Source organism: Carassius auratus, chromosome 9 (genome assembly GCF_003368295.1).
Source record: "Carassius auratus strain Wakin chromosome 9, ASM336829v1, whole genome shotgun sequence".
Taxonomy (NCBI): Eukaryota; Metazoa; Chordata; class Actinopteri; order Cypriniformes; family Cyprinidae; genus Carassius; species Carassius auratus.
The window spans coordinates 18,360,236-18,373,724 of record NC_039251.1 but is presented as its reverse complement, the minus strand read 5'-3'; the positions used below and the strand labels follow the sequence as shown (position 1 = coordinate 18,373,724).

The 13,489-nt window shown below is 35.4% G+C and overlaps 2 protein-coding genes across 2 annotated transcripts; both read right to left on the bottom strand.

Annotated features, from left to right (window-relative positions):
- Positions 1-4,661: 4,661 nt before the first annotated feature.
- LOC113108595 (gamma-crystallin M2-like) lies at positions 4,662-5,618 on the bottom strand. Its single transcript, XM_026271796.1, has 3 exons — positions 5,571-5,618; positions 5,205-5,447; positions 4,662-4,976 (listed from the first exon to the last, which is right to left on the bottom strand). Exons 1-3 carry the CDS (start codon positions 5,574-5,576, stop codon positions 4,704-4,706), a joined length of 522 nt encoding a protein of 173 aa, XP_026127581.1. The 5' UTR covers positions 5,577-5,618; the 3' UTR covers positions 4,662-4,703.
- A 5,257-nt stretch (positions 5,619-10,875) lies between these two features.
- On the bottom strand, positions 10,876-11,838 carry LOC113108592 (gamma-crystallin M2-like). Its single transcript, XM_026271794.1, has 3 exons — positions 11,752-11,838; positions 11,409-11,651; positions 10,876-11,182 (listed from the first exon to the last, which is right to left on the bottom strand). Exons 1-3 carry the CDS (start codon positions 11,755-11,757, stop codon positions 10,910-10,912), a joined length of 522 nt encoding a protein of 173 aa, XP_026127579.1. The 5' UTR covers positions 11,758-11,838; the 3' UTR covers positions 10,876-10,909.
- Between the last annotated feature and the right edge of the window lie 1,651 nt (positions 11,839-13,489).

The window sequence follows — 13,489 nt, the reverse complement described above, 5'->3', positions numbered from 1 at the left end:
AGTGATTGGAAGTGTGTGCGCATGTGGTGCGATTTGTTTTGTTTCATTTTAAAATATAAAATAAACTACCCACGAGCCTCAGAAAGCGAACCCCGATTTCCTTCCTCCTCAGCCAAACAAACGTTATATTATTACACCGTGGTACTGTTTATTAGTGATTACTTTGATCTGCAGGATCCACATGCCTGCTCTAAACAGGCTGCATTATGCTGTGGATAGTGTTTGTGACAATAAAGTGTGTAGCCCTGATCTTGCCAGATTGCAAGTGGAGCTACAGTATATCCAGCTTGGCTGTGCCTCTCTAATATGCATATTATTGTCGGTAGAGATTCTCACTGGCCATGGACATATTTAAATGCTCTGTTGAGAGATGCTTGTGAGCTTTCTCTCCCAGGGTGTCTGACAGTGGGACTTTATCTTCTCAATTTGCTTGTTCTCATTTGCTTCGAGACCACTGGTATTTACCTGCCATAGCGAGGATGATCGGGAACAGAAATTAAATAGTTTCTAGTTAATAGTTCCTATAGTCCACTAGAGCCTGCACATTTGTGGCCGTGTATCCCTCTCGCAATATGTACGCCTGATCAATCACTGATGGATTGGCGATAGGGATGAGTGTGCCATCCACCAGGCCCAAGACTCTGGGGATGGCAGCTAATTTTTCAATATAGCCACGTCAGGCAAAATGTCAAAAGGGCTTAAGTTTTGCCAAATAAAAAAATTGACGTGGCTGTCCCCGTCTTTGATTCAATACAAGGACACGTTGGATTGCTGCCATAGTTGGTCACTTACTGGACACCACCATGCTTACCAATTTATAGATCTTGGACATTTAGAGCCAAATTGTTTGCCAGATTTTAATTATCAAAAGTGATTGCAAATTTAAACGCTTTAATGACATTACGAAATAGCCTCGGCCAATTACCACCATATTAGTTCTGATACCACATAAAGTTAACTTCATAAATAGGCCTGTATCCATTGCGAACATATTTTATTATTAGTCTTAAAATGTCCATAACATAAAATTATTGTTAAGACTACAATATTGTCAACATAGTTTGACTTGTACTGCGCTGCGCTGATTTCTAAAGACTGCTGCACAGAGGCGGGGACTATCGTCTTGAATTCAAACAATGCTAAGAGAGAGCTTACGAATGGTCCAGACCGACCTTACGAAAGTGTGACTTATAGAAGATATACTTAGCGTATGGATGTGTCAGGAATCGTGCCATAAGGTTAAGAGAGAGGTTAAGGAATAGGTTAAAAACTACTTAGTGATAAGAATGTTTTGGGGACCTGGGCCCTGTCCCTTTTTAAATGTCTTTACACCCAAGTTACCGTGCAATTTTTCCCTGAAGTCTGATCAGTTATGTTGTCTGATTTAAGAGTCAATATTTCATTGTGCCCCGGAATATTACTGTCGTTTTTATCTAAGGGGGCAGAGTAAACATAAAAAAGAAAACTGCTTACTAAATGATTATAAGAACTATGACTTATTGCTGCTGCTAACTCATATTCAGTGTGTAAAACACATGGATATGCGACGGCTGGTGATGGTAAGTGTGTATTGCTGCAGCATTCTGGATTTTCCTTTTGTCTGTAAGTGAACCAAAGTAGTCAGTTAGTTTTGGAATTTTAGCTGTAAGACTGGACTCAGGTTTTTTCACTTCAACTTTATTTCTCCTTTTTTGCACACCAATATCAATTTATTAAAAACATTTTGAACACCAGCAGCGAGCCAAGAGGTATAGGCTTTTTCACATTCTTGACATGCGGAAGCAAAATGCCAAGAGGCCTTTCTTGACGTAATGGCGGATGCCACAAAATTGTATATAGATTATAATTGAAGGGTGAATTATATAAATCAGGAACATCTCCAATAATTTCTTGTTTTTTGTATAATTAGACACAAGACAACCACTTATATGAATTGTCAATCAATCCCCTTCTTCCATGGGGACCCTTGATTGGCTGGAGGAAATGGGAATTTCCTTATATCATTGATTGACAATTCATATAAACGGTTGTCTTGTGTCTAATTATAAAATGATCGGAAGTCTTTTTCAAAGTCAAAATCTTTTCTTTTCCTTTTCTTTAACACCATACTATATGAGGTGTTAATTCTACATAACATTTACTACACACGGCATAGCAAAACGGCAAGAGCGGTCATGTTTTTGCAATGTTTTTGCCAACCCAGTCTCATGGCAAATACGTTTGGGTATGTTTCTGCAATAGAGGTTTTACATACCTTACCGAACATTTTGTGGCAATTTCAAAGAGAAATGTCCACTGATTAGCTCTAAAACACAGGTTCAATATGTAAACCCTGGCAGTTTTTATTATGTATATCTAGGTACTTATTTCTGTGTTTTTATTACATTTCTTCTAGTATGTATCAAGGTGGTTCAGAATTCAAACTAAACCCAACCCTAAACCTACCCTATAGTGTTAACAAATGCAAAACTGATGTAAAAACACATTTGTTGATCCAACCTTGCCATTTCAACTTCCTTACATGTACAGTCATGCCCACAAATATTGGCACCCTTGGCAAATATGATCAAATAAGGTTGTGAAAATTCATCTGTGTTGTTAATCCTTTTGATCTTTTATTTAAAAAAAATCACAAACATTTATCTTTTCATTGGATAATAAGAATTTTAAATGGGGGGAAATATCATTATGAAATAAATGTTTTTCTCTAATACTCATTGGACACAATTATTGGCACCCTTTTATTCAATACTTTTTGAAACCTCCATTTGCCAGTTTAACAGCTCTGAATTTTCTCCTATATTGCCTGATGAGGTTAGAGAACACCTCACAAGAGATCAGAGACCATTCCTTCATCCAGAATCACTCCAGACCCTTCAGATTCCCAGCTTCTCCTCTTCAGTTCACTCCTCTCATTTTCTATAGGGTTCAGTTCAGAGGACTGGAAGGGCTATAGCAGAAGCTTGGTTTTGAGCTCAGTGACCCATTTCTGTGTTGTTTTTGAGGTTTGTGTTTGGATTATTGTACAGTTGGAAGATCCAAACATAGCCCATTATAAGATTTCTCAGTCAGTCACTTACTGATTTTTTATTTGTTGGTATTTGATAGAATCCATAATGCCATGTGTCTAAACAAGATATCCAGGACCTCCAGCAGAAATATAGGCCCACAACATCAAAAATACAGCAGTATATTTCATTGTACACATGGGGTACTTTTTTTCTCTGTGTTCACCAAACCCATCTTGAGTGTTTGCTGCTAAAAAGCTCATTTTTTTGTTTCATCTGATCATAAAAGCCAGTCCCATTTAAAATTCCAATCATGGCTGATAACTGAATATGCTTTAGTTTGTTTTTGCATGAGCTAGGATCATTTTTCTTGTATCCCTCCCAAACAACATGTGGTGATGTAGGTTCTGTTTGACATTTTTTTTTTCAAGGTTTTCTGAACCAGAGACTCAACTATTTTCTGCAGTTCTCCAGCTCTGACCCTTGGAGAGTTTTTAGCCACTCAAACTCTCCTTCTCACCGCACATTAGGAAGATATAGGCACACGTCATCTTCCAGGCAGTTTTGTAACATTTGTTGGTTGGAAATTCTTAATTATTGCCCTGATGGTGGAAATGGGAATTTTCACTGCTCTAGCTCTTTTCTTAAAGCCACTTCACCGATTTGTGAAGCCCAATATCTTTTGCTGCACATCAGAAATATATTCTTTGGTTTTTCTCATTGTGATGGATGATTAAGGGAATTTGGGCTTTGTTTTCCCTCCACTTTATATTTCTGTGAAACAGGAAGCAATGGCTGGATAATTTCATGTTTATAATCATGCTGGAGTGCTTAAAATTGTGAATATGAATGGGAATATACTTCAGAGATATTTTACTCATAAGAATTTCTAGGGGTGCCAATAATTGTGTCCAACGAGTATTTGAGAAAAACATTAATTTCATAATGATATTTCCCCTCCGTTTTAAATTCTTATTATCCAATGAAAGGATACATTCTTGTGAATTTTTTAAATAAAAAATCAAAAGGATTAACAATGCAGATGAATTTTCACAGCCTTTTTTTTATCATATTTGCCAAGGGTGCCAATATTTGTGGGCATGACTGTAGATTTGAACCGCTTTGTCGAACCATGGTTAAATGGGATTCGCACCGGAGCTCCTCGCCTCTGAAGTTCATCTCAGTACTCCGTGAGCTACAGAAAAATACCACTTCTGAAAACCCATAGATATGAATCTGGATATGTGTGATGCTAACGTTCAAAAGCATCAGTTTTCAAATCAAAGTCATAACATGATATTGTTCATGTAATTGTGCAAAAATTATGCTTTATTAATTGAAACTCTGTAAATTTGCATGAAAAGGAATAAAAGGTGTCTGAGTTTTACTGCCTCTACTGTTCATTTCTTTTGGAAACTACAGTGATATTTACTTATTACGTATTTCGCGTCTAGCGAAAACGTGCCCCCAGATACGTATTTGACATGAGACCAGGTAGGTTTTTGCAGACATGCATGTTCAAATTGTGTATCCATTGCACATACAATATTATGATACTATATTGAAACCATATTAATGATCTTACCATATATAAAATACAGTGGCAGTACTACAGTACTGTGCAAATTTTAGCAATAATGATAATTTAGACAGTATTATGTTGTAGAGAAATTAATTTATTGAAAGATTTGAACACTAGTACCAGGAGTCCATTATACGCCTCATGCTCATGAATCTCATGCCACCCATATTGCTGAAGCTCCTGTACTCTCCAGGCCTGAAGTACCACATCCTGCCTCTGTAGTGGGGCTGCTCATAGAAGAGCCAGTGGCCTTCCATCACATGACAGGACTGGCAGTGAGACATGCGATAACGGTCCATGATGCTGTCACAATCATCCATCATCTCGTACATTTGACCCATGAAGTTCTCCCTCTCGTAGATCCTCATTCTGTAGGATCCCCTGTGCTGTAGTGGAAGAAATGTCAGTTATGTTTAAATTATTCAGGAAGAATAATTATAACATGTAACCATATCTTCAGCAGCACTCTAGGTCTGTCTCTCACAGATCATCATTCTAAAAACAAATCTGTTTCTTTTCAAGTTGAAGGATTTCTAAGCAAATGGTTACGAATAAATTTAGAACCTTTTTCTATTGTCAATTAATAAATATGTCAGCAGGTTCATAGAGCTTACCATAGGGATCATACGGCAGGACTTGATGCAGTTGCTCATTCCAAACATAGACATGTAATCAGCATATTCGCCCCTCCTAAAGAAATACTGATTTCCCATGTAGTTGGGTTGATCATACATCATCCAGCATCCACTGTGCACTCTGCAAGAGTGACAGCGGCTCATGTAGGAGGAGAAATCGGCACAATCGCTCATACAGTCATAAGAGCGACCCTGGAAATTTCTTTCCTCATAAAAGGTGACCTGAAAATTCAAAGTTAATTTCTTAGTTGTTTTAAGTAAGAAATACCACATTAAAGTATAGCTGTAAATAAATTGAAAAAATTAAGTTAAACTGAATGGAAAAGGTACTGGAACAAGGTTTACCTTCATGGTTGCGCTAGTTCCACAAATGAGAAGCTGAAGCTGAAGCTGATTCTGCTTGTTGACCAACTGCTGTCACCCCTACCTTTATACTCATCCAAGAATAAAGAATACACAGCCTCTATTGTTAGTCAATTCCTGACTGTGCAATTGGAACAGAGGCCATTATAGTTAAAACATAGTATGTAGATTTTCGTCATCTCACAGTTTTAGGAATCTAGAATTTCTTACGTTTTTATTTGCTAATTGAAAGAACTTGAATGTAGAACAGAAAAGAAAAACCTAACCAGAAGTGTGTCAATTCATTATCTTGTTTCAGAGTTTTCTTTCATTATTTTTTGTTTGTTTGTTTGATCTTAGTGGTACTCTTTTCAATGCTTATGGGAATCTATCTTCTCATTGCCCACCTTTAGTTGAAGCAGAGCTACACAAGACTTGGACCATGACTGATCCATTTTAGCCCAACTGTAATTTCATTGGAGACCTTTTTATTTCTTTTGAGACTCATTTTATTATGTGCCTTTTGGATTAATTATTGTAGTCCTTGTATACACTTGAGGTTTTTGTTATATTCTTTTTGTGTCTGTTTCAGGTTCTAATACTAATAATTTCTAGAGGTGTTTTATTATTGTTATAATTATATTTATTATGATTATTATTTATTTATTTATTTATTTATTTATTTATTATTGCCTCTTGTAACCATCTGTAAAATTTTCTTGCTGGCTATTTATCCTCTAGCAAGTATTTCTCTTAAATTGATAAAAAAAAACTTTTCCCAGTGGTTAACTTAATTTTCTGCACACCATGCACATACACTCTACATTAAAGAACAAGAGCTGATGCACTGAAAAAGCTATCAAACATGTAAGCTGGAGTTGTTCTATAGCAGTCTCCAAAGCGATACATTCTGCTAAAATATTAGTGTAATACAGCCAGTCTGTTTTCTTCCACACATTTACTCTGTTTGCTGTGACTAAATCTGCAAGCAAACCATGACATTTTCCTGATTTGTGCTCATGTGAAAATTAAATAATTGTGATAAAATGTTTTAAAATGAAATTAAAATGACAGTTATCCTGATTAATAAATGTGGTTATGTTATTGTTTTAGTGATTACCATTTAAGGATTATCATGTAGCACCTACATTCGATTTAGATTCTTAGCTCACTAGTCCTGGATTATATATTCATAGCACATTACATCCAGCACTTGGGCTCATACTACTGCTTGCCGGGAATCTCACCATTCCTTTTGGCATAGTGAAAAGTACTCAGGATTTGTAACTGAAGAACAGTTTAATATGAAAAAGTCTTAAATCCTTTAAGAACCTAACTGATGCCAGTTATATTTAAGTAGTTTTGAATGGTAGACCTTCTATCATAATACGTTGTTGCTATTTATTGTTCTTAAAGGGTTAGTACACTCAAAAATGAAAATTCCCTTGTTGAAAAAAACAGCATATGCTGGTTAGGTATTTTTGAAACATGCTGGCTGCTGGTCAACCGAATGGGTTAAAAATACTTCAAAAATATTTGCAAATGATGCACTTTGTAACAATGCAAAAGTGACCTGATTGACAGTTCTGTAGGTATGTGACAAACTGACCTATACGCACGAGCGCTTTTTTTCCCGCGGCTGTGTTCCCAGCAGGTAATCAGTGCCAGACGCGTCGGTGACTTAGGAAATGTTTCTTATCTTTGCTTTGTGAATACCTCTAAAGCCCATATACTAGTGACGTAAATTAAGTCCTCACTTTGATTTTCACGTTCGAATTTCCAAGTTGTCTGCCGTAAGAAGAAAGTTATAAACGAAGCAACATTTCTCTCGTGTTTGGCATCAAAATCCGCTATGAAGGGGAGTATTTTTTTGTTTCAAACCCAATACTTTTGGTAGAATATACATTTAACTTGAATTAGGTGAAGTTTCGGATTGATTGTAACATTCGCATGTGTTTTTTTACGATCCGCAAGTGACGTTGGTCAAAAGCAGAATTGGCCATTCAATCATATTGGCTTCCAAAACTTCTGCCAATTTTCATCACTCCGTGCAGTATTTTTCAAAGTAATCATACAGAACAAAGGTTAAGAATCTCTAGATTACATTATTGGCATGATTTTTTCAAACATATAAATAAATACCATGGATGGTTATGTATTTGTTTAGGAACAACTGTGCTTCTGGCCGCCTGCTAGGTCATTTGACTTGTATCTGGCAAGCTGATTGGCCGAATCTTACAAACATTTCAGCCCATGTGTGCTGTATTATTCTGCACAGAGTTGGTAAAATTGAATTATTTTCACAATTACTGAAATGTCTTTTCTTTTCTTTTTTCAAAAAAAGAAATTAAAGCAGCAAAAACAACAAAATGTCTGTAGTACTTGTAGGCTTACAAGTATATATTATATACAAGTGTATATTACTTTTTGAAATATAATATAAATATCATATTATACTTAAAAATAAATAAATATAATAATATACTTTTGATATAATATAATATCATATTTTTAAAAGGCTGATTATTTCGATTTCATATGGAAATATATGCTTGGATTGATGCTCTCGGTTTTATTAATTAGTGCAGCAGATTTTTGTACAGAAAAGATGCTTACGATGTGAAGCCACTTTTTGAGGGAGTGAAAGAGTAAAGATATGTAGCCTACACATGCACAATCCCTCACCGAAATTCAGGAACTGATTAAATAAAACTCTATTATACAGAGATTTCTGAAATTAAATTTCATGATTTTTCTACAAATTTTCCAAGCCTGGAAATTGCTGGTTTAAAATTTCATGACTTTTTTCAGGTTTTTCATGACCGTACGAACTCTAATAAAAGCAACTTATGTGCTGTTAATCACTTATAGTTGTGATTGCGCAAATGCTCTGTTAACTCTCCCTACTCTAATCATATGCTGGATCTGTTACCCCGTTTGCTCCAGGACCTCACAATTTACAAATTAAGCACTGGGAAAGCACGCACATGCATCATGGGACTCTCCAAAATGGTGGAAGATGGTAATTTTGTGGAGAAGAATTGTTGAATTAATTATGTTATTTTTGTTTTCTTTGCGCACAAAAAATATTCTCATAGCTTCGCAAAATTGAAGTTGAGTCACTGTGTGACTAGTGATTAGTTAGTGACTGGGAATATTGCAGTTGCGTTGCTGCCTATGCAGGGTCAGAGAGGACTCAGATTAAAAATATATATCTTAATTTATGTTCTGAAGATAATCGAAGGTCTTACAGGTTTGGAACAACATGAGAGTGAGTAATTAATGACAGAAATTTCATTTTGGGGTGAACTATGCCTTTACATATAATAATTCTTCTTAAGTGTATTAACGCTTAAAACACTTATGATACTTTGACCACTGAATTTAAATCACTTTTTATTAAACAATTACAGATCAATAACCTCATGGCACTAAGCCTCAAATTTGTACAGTGCTGAACTGTTAACACCCTTTCTATGATACGTTCAGTGTTTCCCTAAGGGGTTTTATTGGTTAGCTTTCAGCAGTTAGCCTCTCTTGATGGATACTGTGAATACACTGTTAATTGGGCAAAACATTTATATTTCTTGGTTGATGACAATTCAGATATAGTAATGTACAGGGGCCACCTGCAGAATTGTCATTCATCGTATATATAAGAAAATAAATGTTAGCCTAAATCTAGGTCACTGCATCACTACAGCTGTTTGTTTTAATTTAGTTGTCCTAATTAAATAAGCCTCTGTCACACTGTAGACTGGTGTTTTCAGTTTCACTAAATAGTCTATTACCTCATCAACTCTTTGAATCACTGACAGAACCTGCAAACTGAAATACCTATCTACTGCCTGGAACAGGTAAGGTTTTTTTTTATTTTAACTTTTTTTTTTTTATTAATTTGTTTTTTTTTTTTTTATAGTTTTTTTATATATGTATTTTTAAAAGATGTCTCTAACCATTAAAGGAATACTCTACTTTTTTTGAAAATAGGCTCATTTTCCAAAGAGTTAAACAGTTGAGTTTTACCGTTTTCTGATCCATTCAGCTGATCTCCAGGCCTGGTGGTGGCACTTTTAGCTTAGCTAATATCACTGCATAATATCACTCGTAATATCAGCGCCTGAAAATTGGCAGAAATGGCAAGTGGGGGAATAATGGTATACATCAGTGTTCCTCAATAAGCGGCCCATAAGAGAAAAATGTTTGGCCCGCGCTAATTTAAAATAAAGTGGCATTAAAAATTTTAATACAACAGAACTTATTATAATCAGTGATGCTGTCTACACTCGATGTGGCGCAGCACGGCATGACAAATCCTCAACAGAAAACTGCTGACTCACTCTATTTATGATGTTCTGACTGACATAATGTTCAAATGATTTGCAATGCTCTGTAGTGTCCAGTGTAGATATACGATGTGACAGCAAAAACATTCTGTCATATTTTGTATGTTGTTCCTGTCACGTCACAGAAAATAAAAAGCATTTCTAACATAGAATTCTATGTCGCTTATTGTCATGTGTTGCTGTCGCGGTATGGACACACAGTGTTACAGTTTCACCCCCCAAAATCTAAGTATAAAAATATTAATGCTAACAGATCTAATAATTGAATCTGCAATCAGGGAAAGTGGAAAGAAGAGATCCAGTCTGGAGATTGAACAGTTGATTTGCATGGCAGACATGGAGATCCAGATTTTTTCTTTGTTCATATATTTGTAATATTCAACAGGCAATGTTCTTCTGTATCTAAATGCAAAAATGTTCATGATTGTTTGAATAAAACAAATCTGAATATTTATCTTGTGACCATCTTTTGATTATTTTTATTTGAAAAACTAATTGAGGAACCCAGGTATATATAATTGTTGATATGCATGATTAATACAGTTCTCTGATATATGTGAGAAATTAGATTAGAGAGATAATATTGAATGCTGGTGGTGTCAGGCTACACATTTTGACAATTCCCTGTGCATTTCACAGTGCCACAATACATACAGTAGATTTGTCTAGATAGCAAGAATTACTAATCTTTTGTGTGGTTTTTAAGTTATGTTTGTTTTTTTGTTTTTTGTTTTAATGCGAGTATAAAACTGTTTTACACTATTGAAGACCATTTTCAAGCACCTTTCATTAAATAACTCTTCATTCAAAACATTTAACCCATCCTCATTTAAACTTGGCTTTAAAAGAGTAAATAATCCACTGTTCTGGTCTCACAAGCTTAATAGTAAATGTGTTTAATTCATTAGTGTTGGTTTACACATGCAAATATTAGTGGAAGTAATGATTTTGCAGGCACAAGGTTTAGTGTTGTAGAGAAATTATTTTATTGAAACACTAGTACCAGGAGTCCATGATGCGCCTCATGCTCATGAATCTCATGCCACCCATATTACTGAAGCTCCTGTACTCTCCAGGCCCGAAGTACCACATTCTGCCTTTGTAGTGGGGCTGCTCATAGAAGAGCCAGTGGCCTTCCATCACATGACAGGACTGGCAGTGAGACATGCGATAACGGTCCATGATGCTGTCGCAATCATCCATCATCTCGTACATCTGGCCCATGAAGTTCTCCTTCTCGTAGATCCTCATTCTATAGGATCCCCTGTACTATAGTGGAAGACAAGTCAGTTATTTATAAATTAATTAAGAAGAATAATTATCACATGTAACCATATATTTAGCAGCACTCTAGGTCTGTCTCTCACAGATCATCATTCTGAAAATATCTGTTTCTTTTCAAGTTGAAAGATTTCTAAGCAAATGGTAACGAATAAATTTAGGACCTTTTTCTATTGTCAATTAATAAATATGTCAGCAGGTTCATAGAGCTTACCATAGGGATCATACGGCAGGACTTGATGCAGTTGCTCATTCCAAACATAGACATGTAATCAGCATATTCACCCCTCCTAAAGAAATACTGATTTCCCATATAGTGAGGCTGATCATACATCATCCAGCATCCACTGTGCACTCTGCAAGAGTGACAGCGGCTCATGTAGGAGGAGAAATCGGCACAGTCTCCGGTACAGTCATAAGAGCGTCCCTGGAAATTTCTTTCCTCATAAAAGGTAACCTGAAAATTCAAAAGTTAATCTCTTAGCTGTAGAAAACACCACAATATGGTAATTTAAGTGAAAATGTATAAAATAGAAGCTAAATTATATGTAATTTACCCTCATTGTTGCGGTGGTTGGTCCTCAGTAGTTCCACAAATGAGAAGCTGAAGCTGATTCTGCTTGTTGACTGACTGCTGTCACCCCTACCTTTATACTAGTCCAAGACTAAAGACTACACAGCCTCTATTGTTAGTCAATTCCTGACTGTGCAAGTTAGAATAGAGGCCATTATAGCTGTTGCATAGTCCGTAGATTTTTTGTCCTGACATTTTCAGGAATCTAGAATTTCATAAGTTTCTATTTGCTAAAATGAAGAACTTGAAAAGTGGAATGCTAAAGAAAGATTTAAACAAAGAGTGTTAATGTATTGTCTTGTTTCAGTTTTTTCTTTCATTCCTTTTTATTTGTACTGAACTTCAGAATGATCCTTATGGGCATCTGTCTTCTGATTGCCCTCCATCAGTAGAATTTTTTTTTTTTTTTTTTTTTTTTTTTTTATGGTGCTGTAAAATATATTAAATTAATCATCATATATCCTTGTAATATTAAAAATCAAGGAGAACAACAATTTTCTAAGTAAAATGAACATATTTAATTAATGTAATTAATTAACTGTATGAGAAGAGTAACTTTTATTAATATTTGCATGTTTTATAGTCATTGCACATAAATCTAAAAATATTGAGTACATTTTAATCTAAAAGTTCAGCATGCTTGCCTTGAATGCATTCATGCGCATTTGTAAGGCAAGGCAAGGCAAGTTTATTTATATAGCACATTTCTTACACAATGGTAATTCAAAGTGCTTTACATAAAAGAAAGTAAAATAATAATGAAAAAAGATAATAACAAGAATAAAACAAGCAATTGTAAAACTTTTAAAATTATTAAAAAATGTTGTTATTTAAAATGAATTTAAAACAGTTAGAAAATGATTTTACATAAAATAAAAATAAAAATAAAAAAACAGTGAAAATATAGTGCAATCAGTTAGGACATTACACATTGTTCATTCAATAAATGCACAGCTAAACAGATGGGTTTTGAGTCTAGATTTAAATGTGACTAGTTTTAGCACATCTGATCTCTTCTGGAAGCTGATTCCAACTGCGGGCGGCATAGTAACTAAAGGTGGACTCCCCTTGTTTTGTGTGAACCCTTGGTATTTCTAACTGACTCGATCCTAATGATCTGAGTGGTCTGTTAGGCTTATATTCAGTGAGCATATCTGAAATATATTTCGGTCCTAGGTCATTTAGTGACAATCCTAAATGTAACTGGAACTCAGTGTAAGGACCTGAGGACTGGTGTGATATTTTCTGGTTCTAGTCAGAATCCTGGCAGCAGCGTTCTGGATGAGCTGCAGCTGTTTAATGGTCTTTTTGGGAAGGCCGATGAGGAGCCCATTACAATAGTCCACCCTGCTGGTGATAAAGGCATGAACAAGTTTCTCCAAGTCTTGCTGGAATCAAAACATATAATTCTTGCAATGTTTTTTAAATGATAGTATGCTGATTTAGTTACTGCTTTGACATGACTACCGAAACTAAGGTCTGTCTCCAGAATCACGCCTGACTTAATTTTTAGTTGTTTGACCCCTAGAGTTAAGGTATGCATTCACCTTGAACACTTCATTTTTGTTTCCAAATGCAATGACTTCAGTTTTTTCCTTGTTTAAAGGAAGAAAGTTCTGGCACATCCAACTATTAATTTCATCAGTGCATTGGCAGAGTGAGTCAATGGGGCTGTAGTCATTTGGAGATAAGGCTAGGTAAATCTGGGTATCATCAGCATA

Bases quoted from the DNA above. Each gene is read 5' to 3' on its own strand.
- LOC113108592 (XM_026271794.1), bottom strand. The intron at 11,183-11,408 runs GTAAGCTCTATG...CTTCCACTATAG, and splicing joins CCTGCCGTATGATCCCTATG to TACAGGGGATCCTATAGAAT.
- LOC113108595 (XM_026271796.1), bottom strand. The intron at 4,977-5,204 runs GTAAGCTCTATG...CTTCCACTACAG, and splicing joins CCTGCCGTATGATCCCTATG to CACAGGGGATCCTACAGAAT.